The 18,977-nt window shown below is 42.0% G+C and overlaps 1 protein-coding gene across 3 annotated transcripts in view; it reads left to right on the forward strand.

Moving 5' to 3' along the window:
• Positions 1 to 498: 498 nt before the first annotated feature.
• SMOC2 (SPARC related modular calcium binding 2) overlaps positions 499 to 18,977 on the forward strand; it is a 140,796-nt gene continuing 122,317 nt past the window's right edge. For all 3 annotated transcript variants that reach the window (XM_039569489.1, XM_039569490.1, XM_039569491.1), the window contains exon 1: positions 499 to 1,122. In XM_039569489.1, the coding sequence (XP_039425423.1) occupies positions 1,048 to 1,122 (75 nt within the window). In that variant the 5' untranslated portion in view covers positions 499 to 1,047. The remainder of the gene's footprint in view (positions 1,123 to 18,977) is intronic.

The raw sequence follows: 18,977 nt of genomic DNA on the forward strand, positions 1-18,977 counted from the left end.
GGTGGAAGGTTTCACCTGGCATTAACTACACGCGTAGTGGGGCCCCGCAGCCTCCGCATCTCACCGGGATACCCCACCCCGGGCCAGCAGGGCCCGCTCCCCGCCGTGCCGGAGCGTCTGGCAGCGCCCAGCGACGCCCGGCTGGCCCACGGGGAACTGCCCACCTGGCTTTTGTCCCAGCCCAGAAACTTGGATGCCATGGGCGGTGCCCGGCGGGAGGCGCGGCGGGGCCAGGGCAGGGGCCGCTTCCGGTAGGAGGTCGGGGCTCACCGGGCGGGGATCGAGACCACTTCCCCCGCCTGCCAGGGGCTGCCAGTATTTGTATATGTTGATTCAGCATGAGGCGGGGGGGTGGGGGAGGAATAAACCCTGCGGGGGAAGCAAGCGGCGTCCCCCCGGGAGCACCGGGGGAGGGTTAATAGGCGAGGATCTGTGGGTCTGGGAGGAGAAAGCGGAGGCCGGGCTGGGGAGGGGGCAGGATAAGAGGAAAAGGGGCAGAGCGGCTCGGAGAGGTCGCACACGGCCAGCCTCCGTAGCCGCGGCAGTGCCTTCCGCGTGCTGCCGGTGGTGGTGGTGGTGGGTCCTCCCTTCCCGTCCCAGTCGTTTCCTCCCGCTTCCCTGCCACAGAGGACTCAGGGCTAGAAGGGAGAGAAAGGGACGCCCAGGGCTAGACAGCAGCCCGCCCGAGGCGGAGGCAGGCGCGGCGCCCCGAGGGAGGCGGCGGCGTCCGGCAATTCCCCCGGCAGTGGGAGGGCTGCGAGAGAGGAGAGGCTGGGGAGCATCTCCTCGCCGGAGTTGACTCCCGAGGAGCGAGGGAGGGACACAGAGAGAGGGAGAAAGTGCCGCCTCTCAGCTTTACGGGCGTCCCCAAATTTTAAGGACTGGGGTGGGGAAAAAAAAAAAAAACCAGAGGACCTGAGCTGGGACCTCCCAGCCGGAGCGATTGAAAAGGAGCCAAAGCAGGCGTCGGGGGGTAGCGACATCCCAAGGAGAGTCCCCGTCCTCCGCTACCCGCAGCCGCTGCGTGCCCACCGCCGCCGCCTCAGCATGTGGGTGCCGCTGCTGCTGCTGCTGCCGGAGCTGCTGCCCGCCGTGCCGGCACAGAAGCTCTCCGCCCTCACGGTAAGGCCACCGCGCCGCTGGCGCCGGGCGCCCTCCGGGCCGGTCCCGGGCGCACCTGAGCGGGCGGCGCGGCCCCCGGGCGGCGAGGGGCGCCCGCGGCTGCCGGGCCGAGCGCCGCGCGCCGCTCCGCTCCGCTCCCAGCCCCGGCCAGGCGGGAGCTCCGCCGCGGCTCGCCCGGGGAGCAGCCGGCACCGCCGCCCGCCGAACCCCTCCCGGGAGAGCGCGGCCCGCGGCTGCGAAGTGCAAGTTTACTGGGGGTCCCCGCAGAGCTTATGTCCAGCGTTAATGTCCGTGTTAATGCTTTTATTTGCCCGAAGAGGAATAATGCTGCAGTGAGGTCTGCTCTCGGACCGACTCGGGCTGACCGATTTTACTTAATTGTAAAGCGACATGAAACAAGCCTTTCTGGCTATTCCAGGCTCCATGATGCTATACATGGAACTCTGCGTAGAGATGGGTGAGCCAATTCATTAGGCTTACTAAATAAGCCATAACCACTTTTCTAGCCAAGACCTGAGGTTTGCAGCTAATAGCTCAGTTCAGTCTTCTTGTAGAGCTTGCAGTGTTTGCAAAGCTATAATTAATGCAATCTGTAGAAATAAAAACATTTTCCTTAAATGTGTTTTTAAACAAGTGCTTAAGTAAACATAACGGGCAGCGAGTACCTCTTTCAAGCCGTTTTTAAGTGTTTTGGTGAAGGCTGTGTGCTTAGAGTTTATTATGGTAAAGTTACAGGCAGCTGCAAAGTGAAATAGACCCTATTTTGTTTAAGTCTTTCAGAAAATTTTTTAAAATACTGAAAGTTGGGTTTTTTCCTTTTTTAATTTTTTTCCCCTTTTTTTCCCGCTTATTGAGTAAGGTTCTATAGGGACAGCTCGAGCTGAAATAGCAGTGGGGGATGACTGAGCTGCACATACCTGAAAGTCTTTAGAAAAAGTTTTGCCTTCTTGTCTAAGTTTATTTTTTTTTTCCTCTTAAATGATTTGTAGATTGGAAGCTGCTAAATGAAAACCTTAAAGGAATGAGTTTGCTCCATGAGTTTTATTGTGTGTGGTATTTTAAAGTGCGGGACAGATAAAGTCAAGTGATTCTCATATTTTACTTTTTAAGACCCTCATTTGAAGCATCCTTAGACTGTTAGGTGATATATACTATTCTAGTTAACAGATTAACATTGCAATTTACTTTCAAGTTCACTTTCACAAATGTATATACATAATTTACAAGATAGTGCATGTAATATTATTTTTTTCTGTACATAAAAAGAGTTCTAAATATTAGTGTGGAAGTAAACTAGAAATGCTACCAAACCTTAGTTTGTCCAAATGTAAAGTAAGAGTGATTGTGACTGTTATAATGTCTTTAAATGATACATAACCCAAATGATGTCAAAGCCTTTTAAAATACGTATATAAATCACTGCAGAATATACTTTTCATTCAGTGAGGGGCTGTCTGCCTCACAAAAGGGAAGAAAAATCTGGCCAAGAGCACTTCGGCAAGCTCTTTAAAAATGAAATGTCATAGACTCATGCGAATGTATTTGACTTCACTGTTATCTGAGTGATGTCTGAAGTCCCTCTGTTCCTTCTTTCACCAATTCGGAGTGTGCATTACTCACTTCTGTACCTTATAGTAGTCTGCATCTTTATGAACCATGAGCAGAAAAGTGAATCCTGGTGGAATTCCCACCCTCTGCCTCTGCTATGAAAAAGGTAATGGTTTTGAAGACATCAAGCTTTCAGACTGAAATAAACTTGAACATTTTGGTAGGCGTAGCTAGCCTTGTTAGTAGAGGACTGTAGGTAGTGAGCTCATGCTAGTTTTTCTGCTGCCTATGCTCTTCCTACAAGGGCTCACCCATACAAATACTAGACTACATTGGAAATCCATCCCTAAAACAAGTAATGGACAGGCAGGCACCCGTAGGAATAGAAGAACACACACAGACACACACAGATGCACGTATACTTTCTACATCTTCCCACATAACTGAACTTTGAATGAGGCAGGTTTATTTCTACTATTTCTGTACTTACCAATTTAAACAATAAAAAAGCAGTGCTATTACAGCAACAAATACCACAGTGCTTAATCATTCTTAGCTCCTGTAGTCATTTTGCTTGTAGCTCACAGACTATACAACCCCTTTCCCCATGTATCTTTCTCAAATATTCGTGGATAATATCTGCATAATTATAAGGAACAATAACCCCAAGCTGTGTAGAAAACCAAGAAAATCTATGGCTTTTTTTTCATCTGCTGTGCCCCTGTGTGGCAACTGAGAATGGCCATTCCTTTCTACACATCAGATGCAGGTTTTATTTTTATTTGTGGTTTGAAGAATAAGAGATAAAGGCTGAAAATTTCATAAATAACTAGAGGTCATGGGAACAGGGCATGTTTCACTGTGGATCTGAGTTTCATGAGAACTACAGGATGATTGTGGAGAGGGAATGCACATCCCTGATGGCAATACCCGTGACAGTGCACACTATTGCAGGTATACTCATCTTTCCAGGTGGTGGCAATATCAGGGGCACAGTCTCCTTTACTGCAGTGGTTAATCTGACATAAGATGAACCTTAGCAGAAACATGATAATAAAATTATAGTTCCCTCTAGCAAAAGCAACTCTGCCGTTTTCCAAAAGGTAACTACATGGATCAGAGTTTTTTTCCCTTGCCTGGGCTCTAAGCAACAAACTGGGTGATGGCTTGGCAGGAAGGGAGGATATCAGCATCTGTCTTTAAGTTTTTCATCTATATAAACAGGTGTCTGGGCTGTTTTAACTTTATGTCCTCACTAGCTCTAGGAACAGATCAAGTATTACTTTCAGAAAAGACTTTTAGTAGTTTACAGAGCTGTTTCCCCATTTAATTAGGAATAATATTTTTGCCTTTCACTTGGGCAGAAATACCCACAACAACCACCCATGTCTATAATCCAGGTGAATATGTGATTTTCAGATGTTGGAAGCTTTTCAATAGTCCAATTGCAATAAATTAAAGAGTTTTCACATGAATAATACTTCCAAGAGATTTCTGATTGTCTTATGTGAATGCAGGTTTGCAAGGAATGACGAGCATATGGCTTCCTACAATATAGCAGCTGTTAGGAGGATTTCTGTCAGGCAGATGCATCAGAGTAGTCTGCAGGTACTCGAAACGCACCAGTGTGTCTAGAGTCTGGTCCCCTGAACCTCATGTCTATATGTAAAGTGAGTGTGAGTGTTGTAATCTGTCCCTCTCTGCCCAAACCGTGGATCCAGACAGAACTTACTTGACTCCCTGACTATGTGCCAGGATAGAGACAGAACATGACAGGTGGGCTGGTTGCACACCTGAGTCTTTTTTGGGAAGCCATGGTGTGCATCAGGGTCTAAGAGTTTCACGACTTCTGTGCATTCACTGGGTTAGAGATAGCACAAAGTTACTTTGAGTTTGTACCAGTCTTGGCTTCTTGTCATCAAAAATTACTCTTTGCTAAGGTTGCTCCTGGACTCTGGTCTCCTGAGTAGGGCCATATTGCAATAATAGATAAAGTGAGGGGAAATGTAATATTCCAGTTATTAATTGCTAACTGAGCCTCAGGGATGCATGCAGGAGGAGAATATTCTTTAGTATGGTATTTATTGTTATTTCAAATGAACAAATATTGGCAACAGAACAATGGCTTTCATTATGGGAAGGTAGGCTGAGAGCTGTCTCGTAAGAACCCATGAGATGTGAGGGACTGCAGCCAGTTTGGCTGCTCCTGTTTTTTTCTCCCCTAGTGTCAGATACTAATGTAAAACATTCTTACATTCCACAAAATATCTTAAGTAGCCTTGTCCTTTTACCTTGTTTGTAGAAAACCAGGTAACACTCTGCAATTCTTGTAACACGCTGTTGGAACATTTTTGCAATGCTGTATTTTTATTCTGCTCTGTGAGATGCTCCAGTTCTTTCTGGATATGTGGAACTGAGGAGATCGGAGCCTTGTTGACTTCTTGTAATAGGGAAATAGGCATATCTTGATGATATAGGTACTTTTGTTTTGAAACACAGTGCTTTGAAGAAAGCTTATTTTGTTCCTTGAATAAGTAAGTTTATGATCATTGCGCTTACCAACACACTTTGTCATTGTTTATACTGCATTTATGAAACCATCAACTTAGCTTTTATCTCAGTTGCAGTGTTGTGTGTGTGGATGTACTTCTACAAACAATACAATACAAGTGTTTCTTATTTTAAAATCTTGATGACTTGCAACGTACCACAAACTATTCTTTCACAGCCTTGCTGAACCATGTGCTTTTCTCAATACAATCAATAGATCTTACAAAGGAAGAAAGTTTGCTTGAAATCACTTCTTGAAATGAACACCTCTGCCTGTTAATAGTTCCTTTCATCAGCAGCTGAATATTTTGGGGAACAATTGTTTTCTTTTTCTCCCTTGGCACATGCTTTGTGAGTATTCAATAGCATTTAGTGCTCTGGATAGCTTCCACAACACTGACCAATATAAGATGGACCACTAAGGTAGTTCAGTAAAGGGAAGCTAAACACAATCAAAGCTTTCCAAGTTAAGGACCCATTTGGATGGCGCCTGCAAACCAAAACATTTGGAAAAGTTACCCTAATTGTGACTGAAAAACCAAGGCCATAAATAAAACTGTAAGTGGCTCCAGATCCTAACAACATTGTTACTGCAAATGGGCATTGGTACAACCAAGGGTACATCAGCTCTGAAAATAAAACACATTCAACAATGCTTCCTTGCAATAAACTCTCGAGACACTTCTTATTAAAGAAACAACACCAAAACCTGTGGGAGTTGATACTGAAAGCATCAGCAAACTTTTCATCAGGGGTCGGAAGTAATTTTTGTGCATGCGGCCAACGTAAACTGCACCTTATAATGTGGAGGACATTAATGAAGATGATGGTTGACTGCATGCCCATAAGATTTTTAAAACTAGAAGAGTAGAAATGAATGTGAGTGGGGAAGGAAGAGCAGGACAGAGGAAACAGAAGTAGATCTTGCATATTGTGGCCAGTCTTGATGCTGTCATCAGTCCCCTGTTGCCTACTAAATGCCTCGAGGAACGGCTGTATTTCTTGACAGTGGGCAAACCTCAAGGTTTAGTTCGTTTTGAAAAGCCTCCAAAGGTTTAGCTGCTATCCAAAACCTATCTGAACCCTGTTGGTCTGGAAACCAGGCTACAGATCTTTTCAAGATCTGGCTTGCTCAGGACTTTGCTCATGTTTCCATTTCTTCAGCCAGACCAGCCTCACCACAGGCGCAGCCATTTTCATGGTATTTTGGTACTTCATTTCCTGTCAGGCCTGGGACCAGGAAGTGCAGAGGCGCCTGAAAATTAAAAACTGAGTAAGAAAGAGTTGGAATCAAAGACCTATTTTTGAACAGTGATGAAGGCCTGAGTTTAGTTCAGGAGTGACATTTTTTATCTGAACAAATTCAAACACTCTTGGGCAATCTGCAGAGGGAATGGAGGTCACATCCTGCAAAGGACTCAGGGATTTACAAAAATTTTGCGTTTTCTTTAGAATCAAACCCCAAATGCATCTCAATTTTCTGGTTGATTCAATATTGTGTTGTGAGATAGGTTTTTTAGAGAGTTGACATGATAGATTCATGATGAAGGCCATTTCACGATGAAAATTTGGAATTCTTTCTTCCAAATTAGTATACTCAAAGTAGTTTTTCACTGTGTGAATACTGCCTCCTCTGCCCCTCTACTGTCTTCTACAACAAAATTCTGGTGATGCTTGTAATTTGGTCTCAATGGCCTGTGTATTTTCAGGGGATATGCTTCTGTTGACATTACTTTATCCATTTCTTATCATTAATTGCTAATCAATGCCTTAATATTACCTACAATGGCAGATAAAACACTTTCCAGTGCAACACTGGAGGCGAACCTGAAAATAGAAAATACTTCAGAAAAAATTTACAATATGCTAATCTCACACAGAATATTTTATGCCAAAAGAAAAGGAGGGATAACAAGATGTAACAAGATATTGCCCATAAGCAAATAAACTAAGCAGAAGAGAGAAGGTATAGAATAAACATCTGTGTTTTTTTCCTGCAGAGTTTCAGTCTTTGCTCAGCTGCCCCATGTACATCGGGAACTGGTCTGAATTACAGCCATTGCTGTAGTGCAGTGGTATGCACAGGATACAAGGATACAAACTTTGGTTATGGGGAAGTGAAAGCTACCTACAAGTATATGGACTAGTTTTAGATTGGTGTGATAACAGTGTCAGAGGGTTTCTTGATATGACCTTACCAAATTATCAGTGTTTGTCAAGCAGCAAAGCTAATGGAGTGTCACATCTTACCACAGAATCTGTGAAATAAGTTTGTGTGTCAGTCTTCCAAATGGAAGTTTTAGCTGGTCCTTGCAGAAGAAATCGCTTTGATGAGTTGGTAACTGCCCTTCAGTGAATATTTTCCCCGCTCTAATTTATTACCTTTTAAAAATGACCACTAAGTGTTTCATCAGCTGTTGAAAATCCAGGCTAATAGAGAATACAACCTAGAATTCTTGTCGGGACAGAAAGAGAAAACATTTCCTGAAGGAGATCCTTTCTAGCTCTCTCCCTGGCTTGCTCAGTGGGTTGCTAGAAAACTTGCTCAAGAATGTTTACATCATACCTATCCAAAAGCTGGCTTTTTTTCCTTCATTTACTTTAGGCTGCTTGTTCTGTCATCTTCTGAGTCACTGAGTAAAGATAATTTTTTTTCTTTTGTGTTGTGTTAAATTTGTTTTGAGGATGTAATAATATACTTTCTTGTCTTTTAGGTGTTCATTTTTAAACAGTATACAAATTAGCTGTCATACATATGCTGTAAATCTTTGAATCTGTCCTAGAGCACCTAAAGGGTACTTACATGCAAACAAAGAAAAATTCCTTTGCTTTGGAATGCTTTTTAAGTCATGGCTGCATGCAGTATTTTGCAGATTTTTAGAATAAAATTGCTGCCATGAAGTACTCACAGTCTTTTTACTTGGGCTGGATTTATCATGCGATTACCCATATTCTGACCTTTTTTTAGAATTAAAGCAAGATACTGTCAGTGAGTAAACGGTGTAAAAGCTCAGGAGAGATCTGTACATTTTTTGAAATGCAACTAGTGACAGATAAAGAATATTTTTATTGATAATCAGGATGGACTCGCTATGGTCCATGTAGCAAGCTGCGGTACAGAGAAAACCTGCAGGCATTGTGGATGTCAGGGTGGGAAGGCAATGCCTCAGTTCCATTATCTTTCTCTTGCTTTTATCTGGAGTAAAGTGGAAGAATGGTTGAGTTTAGTCTGAGTAAAATCTGCCATTGAGTCTTCTTACTACTTTGAAGGAGGGGGAGAAGACAGAGTGACATTTTGGTGGATGTGCAAACCATCTTAACCATATTTTAACTGTAACATGTCTACTTTTACAGAAATGCTGTTAAATCAGACCATGTGTCTTGAAGGAAGTATCACAGAATATGATCTGCTGGGGACCTAGATCATGCTATCTAGAGAACTGCTTCCCAAACCTTTTTCTTTGCTAGATGCTGCTCTTCACAGTGGCATCTTTCTGTAAATGGCAGAATCTAGGGTTTGGGACCTCTGTTCTGAGAATACACAGTAGAAATATGGCATTGAGAGCACATCAGAAAGATGGTGATATGAAAATGTGAGAATCTCTTCTCAGTGAGGCTGATACACGCGTGCCATGCTGGTTTCAGGGCACTTGTCTTCATCCTGATTTTCTACGGTCATGCAAACACATTGGGTTCCTCTCTGGGACTGTGAGGTGAACCTAATGGTATTAAAAGGAGAGTTACTATTAGATGTGGGAGGACACATTGAACACAGCTAACAAACGGCCCCTGGTTCAGTTGTCTCAGTTGATTTATTTGTCCTCATCTGTGCCGGTGAAGAATTGTTTGTTGCGTTTAATCACAGTGTTTTAATCAGTTCTCATTCAGTGTGTCATCCACATTGATGCCTCTTAGTGCAGACAAAAGGGTATCAGTGAAACTGACCCAGGCTCTGTAAAGTTATATTTGTTAATGCTGTGGTCACTGTGCATCACCTTTTTTTACCAATAGTGCTGTATTACACTTCTGCACTCCAGAGAGCAGTTGTCATGTGGGCTCATGGGCCTTCTAGAGTGAAAACTCACTGTGGCATATGTCACTTTTTAAAGTAAAAATTTCTACCAAAGAAATGAAATCAAGTAAGTGAAACCTGGTCCTGAAATAAGTATACCATGATGTATTCGAGGGTAACAGATATTGTAAAGATACCTTTGTCCCCACAAGAGGGTGCAGAAATGAAAAAGATTGTCAACATAGAAACTAAATAAGGCTTTGAGTTAACCATAGGTTTATTTGTTTAGTAAATTATCTCTGGTGTGTTGGATGGCTTATTTTTGGAAGAGAGCCATCAAATATTTAAGTGACTCAAAATAAAAAGCAGAGGTGGGAGTTTCTATACAGATATTTCTCCATTTCTCTCCCGTCCATTCCTTTGCAAATACAGACCGGTGGCGTCACTTGCGCAGCGTCCTCGGGGCGGGAAGGTCACCTCTCTTCTTCCATGGCACTTCAGGGATCCGCCACGGGAGGGAGAGCAAGAGCAGCGCGGTCTGCCCCGTCTCCTCTGGAAAGGGCTGGAAGGAGGGGGAGCCCTTGTTTCTCTCCTCGCCGGCTTTAGTCCGGAGGGGAGGAGTGGAACAGCTGGGGACCTTGATTTTTCAGCACTTGCCACTCAGTTGAACATCAGATCGGAACTCAAAAGGGAAAAATCTCAAACGGAAAAAAGTCTTGACACAAGCTATTGAAGGTAGAAAAGAGTTCTGTAAAAAGAAAGTGTCTTTAATGACATGGCGTGGCTTGACATTAATTAACCATTAGCGTTCCTGAGAGCTCAGAGCAGGCTGATGTGGACAAGAGGGAATATATGGCCTAACATATGAGATGCTCTTGGCCCTGAGACATGAGGAGGAGCTCAGTCTACAGAAAGCATAGGGCATATTAATTTCATTACATGTATCCATTCTGTTTCTTTTTGCAGCATTTATTACATAAATTCTAGTGAGAAAGACAAAACAAAGTGGACAGCTTATTTTTCACACTGTATTTAATGGGATTTTATTTCAGACCATGTCCTCCTGGGAAGGCATTTTCCAAGCATGCCAAATTTTTGATAGATTTCAGCCTAAGTGGATTTAGTTGCAAATCTGAACTTTGAACAGGAGGTTTTATCTTTCCATCATGTTTTCTCCTTGAAAGGTTCCATAAATTACATTTCTGAGGGAAAGGAAAAGATTTTTTTTGAAAGAAGTGTTCATTTGGTAAATTGCTCTTCTGTTTAAGTTTCCCTTTTCCAGGTGCTCAATGACTCCCAGAGCAAAAGTTCTGTCAGTGCTTGATGAGGGACTTCCATTAATTTGCAATAAAATTACAAGGCAATATTCATGCATGGATAATTGATTTCACTCTGAAGGGAGAATCGCAAAAAACAGAGCTCATATATCTGCTTGTCTGTAACTACTGCAGCAATTTTCTCCACTGCAAACTGGATATCAAGCACCTCTCTTATGAAGTGTCAGTGTCTATGTTCGTTAGATGCAAGACCTGGAGAGATGTATGGCAATGAGAGAGTCTGAGTATTTCCTACTAGATGGCAAAGCCAGATCTGACACTGAGACCAAATGGCTGATAGAGATTAATTTTTGCATCTTTGTGGCTGGTGAGGGACTCACTAAAGCTCAGTAGACACAGCACTGCTGGTTTGATAGAGTGAATGGTGAGCTAATCACAGGTTCACAATACGTGTAGTATTGAGGTGAAAGCAAAGAGCAGAGCTAGCTGAAACACTGATGCTAGGAGTGAGCCCAGAGGACCTGGAAAGGGCCATCCTTTGGTCCTCACAGTTGTGACTGGGCTCTCTCCAGCCGCTGTAGATTTTTCTCCAGTATTCTCCTTCCCTGTCCAGTTGATTTTTCCTTAGTACATCTTCAGTGTTTAAATGCCTTTTCAATGTATAGACTGTAAGCTCTTTGTGTTTGTACAATGTTTGGGCAAAAGAGGCTCATGCCTTGTTGGCCTTCTTGGTGTACCATCATTTTCAAGTTCAGTAATAAATGAGAGTAAATCTTGAATGACACCTTCTTGCGGGCAAGACTGAACACAAATAATGGAGAATATACAAATAGAGTTCATCAGGCAGTTGTGGCCACAGTCTGGTTCTTTACATCCTGTGTAAATTATCCAATCTGATTATTTTGTATAGATTTTCGTATGTGTATGTGTATATATACATACACACACACACACACACAAATATGTATATTTGATCCTACTCTACCTTTTGTAAAGAATTGGAGCAATCAATTTGACACGACAGGAAGTGATCAGCAAAATTGTCTGTTTTCTGGTCTTGTCATGCCATTGGCCAAAGTGTTCTGCGCGGTGCAGAGAGCCAGGTGTCATCTGCTTGGTATTTCCTGACTTGTGAGAGCTTAGTGTTTCAACCTTATCACTGCCCTAAAGCTGGGGTTCTCAGGCTGTGGTATGTGTTTCCTTTCATGGTGCAAAACTCTTTCTCCCCTAAAGAAAAAGAGCTCTGAATCAATGCAGCCTGGTCTTTCCTACAAAGAACAATGTGAATGTTTGGATGCCTCTTCCTATTTTTGCACGTAGGTCAGATGGACCTGGAAGCTTCTCTACCCACTGCCCTTCCCTGCCTTTCAAAGGAGAAAAGAAGCTGGGTCTGGATGAAAGATGCTTCCATCATGTGAGCGCAGACCAAAGAGCTGAGAGCTGATCTTGCTGCTACATTCACCCCCTCTGGAGTATACGGTCTTTTTCCGTAGCAGCAGTACCAACAACACTCTGGGAAACCTGGTCCGAAGGCTCTCTTGAAAAACTCAGAGAGGTGTCAGGCATTATTAAGGATCGCAGAACTTCTTCCTATAGGCTTCCTGGGGCTTCAAAATGTTGGATCCATCAGCTGTAATAAATTCCCTAGATTGCCATTTCCTATCTTAAGATGACCCATGCCAGTCATATATGTGTATGCAGGGGTACACTATATACATTCCCATGCAAAGCTTTTCTTCCTTTTGTTTTCCAGAAATGATTGGAAAACCCCCATAAAAGCTTAAAGTTCCCTTGGGGTTAATAACCAGAATGTCAGATATTTTCCCCCTGAAGTTTATGTAATTTGATCTGACTGCTTTGATCTGCTATTTTTTGTTTGTGTGTTTCGGTCTAAGGGAATGATGCATAGGAGTCTAACGTTAGTTATCTTTTGACAAGATTTCTAAGTTGTTAGGTTTTGACTGTGTTGGAAGCGCTACAGGGCAGCTGTGTTTGTTAGTTGATGAATTTGTGTTATCTAAAGACTGAAAAGAACAAAAAGAATACCATCTCCCTTCAAATCTCAGATCAGGTCACTTCAGGAACTGCCTCTGGCAGTATTTGGTTTTATTTTAGTAGCTCTCTTGATTGTCATCCTAAATAATGAGAGAACAGAGCTTTTACTGCTGGCATTGCTTATTATGACAGGAGAAATCAGAAGGTCACACAGTATCTTTCCTTGTTACAAAAGTAAATTTCTTTAAAACTGCTATCCCGAGTCTTCTCAGCACATCTGGGGTGAGGAAGCTCCCGAGATTCATTTTACAAACATATCAGGAAATCACATTCATTTAATTTGAATAAGAAGCAACCAGCAGTGTCCAATGAAATTAGGAGGTTAAAAATAGGACTAATCACATGTATAAACTCACTGTTTCCACTGACAGCAATTAAAGCAGTGTCAGACATGCAATGAAATTCCCTCCAGGGATCTCCATAAAATTGACTTAAACATTAGAAAGAGTGTGCATGATGGATGGAAAAGTTTGAAAGAAATGACAAGTCTATCAAAGCTGAAGGGGGTCACAGTTCATACTCTCGAGCTCTTTTGAGGTATGCAGGATGTCTCTCAGGAAGAGCCCTGCAGCAATCTGCTGTCAACAACAGCAAAGCAGGTGTGCGTGTGTGCCTGAGAGGTACGACCACATGCTTTCTCTTTCTCATACGTGATGTTTCTTGCTTGAATAAAAGTCAACATCTTTTAAAACTTTGTGATTATCTTTTTACTGCTTCTGTTTTTGCTAGAAAACCGTTCAGTGGAGTGAGATTTAGAAGCTGTTGTCAAAGTATAATTGGAGCTAATTACCTAATTTCCTTTCATTCGTCGTGACTATGAAATGGCCTGAGGGCTGCATTATGTCATATACACACACACATTCTGTGTCCTGTACTGATTAAAAAGTTGTGTGATGTGTGCCAGGTGTCTGCAAGGCAGTTCAAATGGTGAAGTAGCATGGGTGAGGGGAGGTGAGATGGTTTGCTCTGCCAGCAAACTCTTCTAAAAGATCAGAAATGATTCTTCCCTGCCATGCTTCAGTCCTTCCTATTAAAGAGGGGTGTCACAGCTGCAGCTTCTGTCCTGGCCCTCTGGAATACCAGTTTTCTTCTGCACGCCCCTGTGTGGCTTGGAGAGCAGAAATGCCTAAGACAGGCACTCAGCTGAAATGAAGATCTCTGATCATGTCATATGTGTTGTGGATACAGGAGCTGCAGGTTCAGCTGCGCATGGGTCCCAGAGGAGGTTTTTCATAATGGCAATTCTAATATTCCACAGTCTTTATAATGGATGTGTCCAGCCTTCTCCGTAACATCCTGCTGAGTCCAGTAGGAGTTTAAGCAAGACAAAGCTGGACATGTGTCTGTCCTCTTCAGTCTGGAACAAGGGAAATTATGGTTCTCTATCCCATAACAGCAGGAGTGTGCAGAGGATCTTGGAGATAATTGAAGTATCTGAAACTGATACTGTCAATGAGCATGTTTGGATATGAAGCCTTGGAGGTGTGATAAAATCTATTTGCATGTACCTGGGTGTTGGTGCTGTTCATAACAGAAGTATGTCTCAGTTTTTTGTATATACAGGTAGAAGTTGACCAAAAGGATACCACTGGGCATATGCCGGGCATATCGAGTATAAAATCACCTCTCCCTGCTCTTTATTGCTACTGGATGGTGTTTACTTTCTTGAATCAGCCCTATTGTCATATTTGTCCTTCTTACATGTTGTTGACAAATGCATGTGACTACAGAACCTAAAGGTCCACTGAAATAGCCACTAATTCATGAAATTAAACTTGTTAAAATCCTGTTCACTTTTTAGGGCAAATATAGCTCTCTTTCTTAATAGGAGGTTGATAAATTCCATATCCACCAAAGCTGTTATTAAAATACTATCAGTCCAAATTAAATTTTTTTTTCTGTGAAAATATTAGTTTTGATCATTGTGGCAAAGGCACAATCTCTTCCAAGACACAGCCATTCTTAAACAACATGCTCAATGAAGGCTATAAAGACTGTTCTGTGAGCCAGAGATTGGCTGATAGATACCTGAGCATGGTGGAAGCACTGGCTCAATTGAAATAGAAGTGAGTAGAACCTGGAAGAGACAGCAATTAAAGTCAACAGAATGGGGAGCTGTGCTCATGCCAAAAATATGTGAAGAAAAAAGCTCGAGTCTCAGGATTTTTATGTTTCTTTTTTCCCCTCAAAACCAGTGTGCTTGTTTCAAAATAAAATGGGTTATAAATAAAATGGGCTATAAATAACATGCACACATTTTTGTAAAATTCTTTTCTTACAAGCCACCTGTAAGGCTTAATGAGTCATACTACATCAGTGACATTGACTGTCTGCACATACAGCTCTGGTAAATTAGAGCTAAGGCTGTGTATGTGTACAGTTCATCAACACAACCATTAAGAAAAGCTCATGAAACTGGGAGTGCTAAAATACCTGTTATTCATTCTGACTGCATTATCTGGGCAAGCCCATTCAGTGTGTGTTGGTCTCACAATACACTCTTTTTCCAAGCTCATGCCTCTCAATCAGTCCTGCTGTCCCCCACGGCCTGGAATCCTGCCTGAGCTTGATTGCAGTATATCAGGTGAGGTTCCTGCTGCTTACCTGCTGCTGCATTAGTTGACGACCTTCAGTGTTGTCCTGAAGTGCTTGCACATTGTGTTAAAATTCCTGCAGATTGCATATGAAAACATGGAACGTGGGAGTTTGTTTTCAACAGGCAGCCTCTGTCTTAGCAACTGTGTGAAAAAAAGTCAGTGCTGTTATTTCAGTTAAGGAGGCCAGGACTCCCTCATGTCCATTAACCTGAAGCTGTGAATGATGCTATGAAAAGAAGGGCTGGTCTTTCAGTGTTCAGGTCACTTGCATTGTTGTGGTAGCACACTGATCAAGATTTTAAGCTTTTTCTAGCCCAGAGATCTCTGCTGCTCGCAGTTTTTCTATCTTAAATAGCTGTTGACTATCTGCTGTCTCTCAGATAGACCTTTTTCTTCATTGCATTTTTCATGTCAGAGGTGAACACCATTGCACTATTGCTATTTCATTTTCCATATTGCACTGGGATGTGTGCCATGGGAACCCATTTAACTGTTACGGTGTTGTTCAAATAAACTGAACTTGAATTGAACACTTGGCAGATTTAGCCTGATGGACTGTGAATCCAGATGTTACCCTTCTTCTGCTCATCACCTAATAAAAGAGATACCCAGTACTCTGTTACCCTAGGGATAATTTATCAGCCACACTCAGCTTCATTATGGACGCTTCCCTTATCCTGTGGAGAGTGGCTGATCTGTCTGGTGAAATGTAGTCCCACTGTATGTAGTAGATTGTTTTGGAATTTGTCTGGGGACCCCTTCCTCTTAGAAAATATGTATTAGGGATTGGTAGGTAATCCTGATGTTCTGGTAAAGGCCAGATTGGTGACAGTGTGCCTGTAATGCCTCCCAGAGCCACAGGAGATAACCAGGTTCAAAAATTTTTTGGCAAATATTTATGCTTTATTCATAGGTGACTGGCAAATCACTGCTGTGTTTCGGATTGATGGCTGAGTCTAAGAACAGCCTGTGAGGCACAGTTGCAGTTGCCCAGTTGTTGCTGTTTGTTTACCATCACCTCTGTAGTTCTTCAGGAGCCAGTGGAAACTGGGTTGGTGAAAAGGATGGCTTCCTCATCTACTCAAAGAGCATTTGGGAAAGGCCAAAAATTGTATCAGTGCAGCATGGGCTGAAAAATAGAGAGAGAAGAGTCACACATATCCAAAGATAGGTACATATATTTTTGAAGGATCAAAAAAGAAAAGCACAAAAGAGGAAGAATGTGTTAATTGATATCATATACAAGATAGCCATCTAGCTCCAGGCAGCCTAAAGAAAGTTCTCTTGCCCCAATCATGTACATGCATGTACTGACTCCCTTTTTTGTTAATTTTGTTTGCTTTTAACTAATCTCCTGCATTTATGGATAGATGGCTTTTCATTATCTGAGATTTAAAAGAGAATTGTTACCAATAACAAAGCATGTGAAATCTCTGCTAGCTAATCTGATTAGGTGAATGGCTGAATGTTTTCTCTCCTGATGAGAATTATGTAATTAAAACTACAAGTGATTAAAAACTATATTAGCATAAAGAGAGAAAGAACAAGAAATTTGGGCTTTTTAAAATAAGTTTTTTAAAAGGCAATTTGCCTACGAAATGTTGCATTTTTAGAGAAAATGCTTCTTAACAAATAGCTCTTCTGTTTGAAAATTTTGTGTAAACTTGGTGGATTTTATTGAAATTCTGTGTTTAAAATCCTTAATGTTCTTAAGGAGATGGAGAAGCACTCTTACTGTATTCCAGAGATGTGTAGTAATGCAAAAGAGCTTGGTTTCCAAAAAGAACTGCAGGAAATCCAGCAATTTTTAAGTAGAAGGGTTTTAACTGGGAGGAACTTCAAGCAGTTGCAGTATTTCATGCACACTGTAACGTGGATGCAACTACAGGCTACTATAATTATAGTTTTGTATCAGTAACAGGATATCTGCTAAACAGGAGTTAATACGGTTTTCAAAGTTTCATGAACTGATTCTACTTCTGTGAATCTTTTCTAACCTGAAAGGTATTCTACAAAATTAGCAAATTCTGCAACTTCTCTGACTTAGCTTCTTGTTAGCAATCACACCATCTTATTTTAATGTTGAAGACAATATAGAAATATTCACTGTTGCCCTTTTTTTTTGCAAATTTCTTCTTTTGAGAAGTTGCTCTACAATTTTTAATATGAGACTATCTATTTCTGATGAAAGATTTGTTGTATACCATAAACATGACTCATTTGAAAACCAGTGTATCAAGCCCTCATGTCAGGAAAACCATAGCTTTAATACAGAGTAGCTAAAATGTCCAAGGATGTTGCAGATCTTATTTTTCTGCCTTGAAATATCTTATAAAATCAGGCTCTATTCATGAAATACTTGCAGGCATAACAAATATTGGTTAATTGCCATGCCACGCAGGGCAGTCTTGTAGGTACATCTGAAGTATGGGACAAATTGACAATTGAGTTTTGAATTATTATCAACAGGAGACTGAAATAAGACAGGTGAAGTTTTTGGTTGTTACTTTTGCTAAATTTGTTTCTGACCAGGCATATTAAAATGTTCAGACAGCTGTAGATTTATTCCTGCAGAAACAGGGAAAAAAAGTCCTTATGTAACTGCTACCAGAGCCAAATGCTTATTTAATAAACTGATTATTTTGTTATCACAGTTTGTTTTTCTGTTTCATACTCACACTCTTCTTTGCATGGCAGATATGATTGTGTGTAGAAGTATAAACATGTGATTTGGGAGATGTCTCCAAAGATCCATTTTTGAAAAACCCAAGCTAATTAATTTCTGTATTTTTAAAGGTATCTTTGGTGTTATATAGAAAATTGCTTTTTTTCATTGTGCAAGTTCCTTTACATTTATATCACTTGCATGATCTTAGTGTCACAGTGACCTTACCCATATCAAAATCTTTAGTGTCAAAATAGTCCAGCTGTTTTCTCCAATTACCCTAATTACCCAATGTCAAAACATCTGTATAATCCAGTCTAAACACATTTGAGTCCAACATATTAGCACATGTAAGGCTTTTTTCTTGTATTATTCAATTAAAAATGAATTTCTTTTCCTCAGTCCAAAGAAAATCGTTACACATTCGTCTCAGGGGACCAATTCCTTTTTACTTGAACCACTACAACTGCCTCTTAATATGGTAAAAAATGTAGTGTAAAAGGCAAGAAATTTACATTAGAGTGTCAGGTGCTGTGAGGACCAGGGAGTGGGAACAGTGGGAGCTCCCTGTGGGCAGGTGGAGCGTGTCCCACCACTCAGCCAGGAGCAGGGAGCCATGGGGGCCTGAGGCAGCCCCAGCCCTTGGCATCGGATTTCTCCCTGGGTATGGGCTGCTGCTTAAGTGGGAAGTCACCCATAGTTTGGAATATGGGCATGGATGAGCAGAGCCCATGGTGAAGATGGAATGTGGCAGGAGCAGTGGATGAGGCAGAGGCCAAGCAGTAAAGTTTTAGCTGGAAAGTAGGTCCTGTGGCCGGGGACAAGCCCCAGCTGGGTTGTCGCCTCTCCAGTATGGCATGGGAGCCCCTCTGCAGGGACACCAGGGAAGAGGGGCTGCCAGTGGACTGTGCTGTCTCTCCATCAATACTGAGCTCACACAGCCAAACCTTTATGAAGGGCATTGTCTCAGGACCTGTACATGGAGATCCAACATCATGTTTAAGTGCTAATGATCAGAATGTACCCTAAAAAATCTGTAAAAACTGTAAAATAATTCTGATGAAAAATCCTAGCAGCCAGGTTTTTGATCTGGACAAGGTGACACAAACCAACTTAAGGCAAGCATGGGCCAAGTTGTTGTTTCTAGTTTT

Source organism: Corvus cornix, chromosome 3 (assembly GCF_000738735.6).
Source record: "Corvus cornix cornix isolate S_Up_H32 chromosome 3, ASM73873v5, whole genome shotgun sequence".
Taxonomy (NCBI): domain Eukaryota; kingdom Metazoa; phylum Chordata; class Aves; order Passeriformes; family Corvidae; genus Corvus; species Corvus cornix.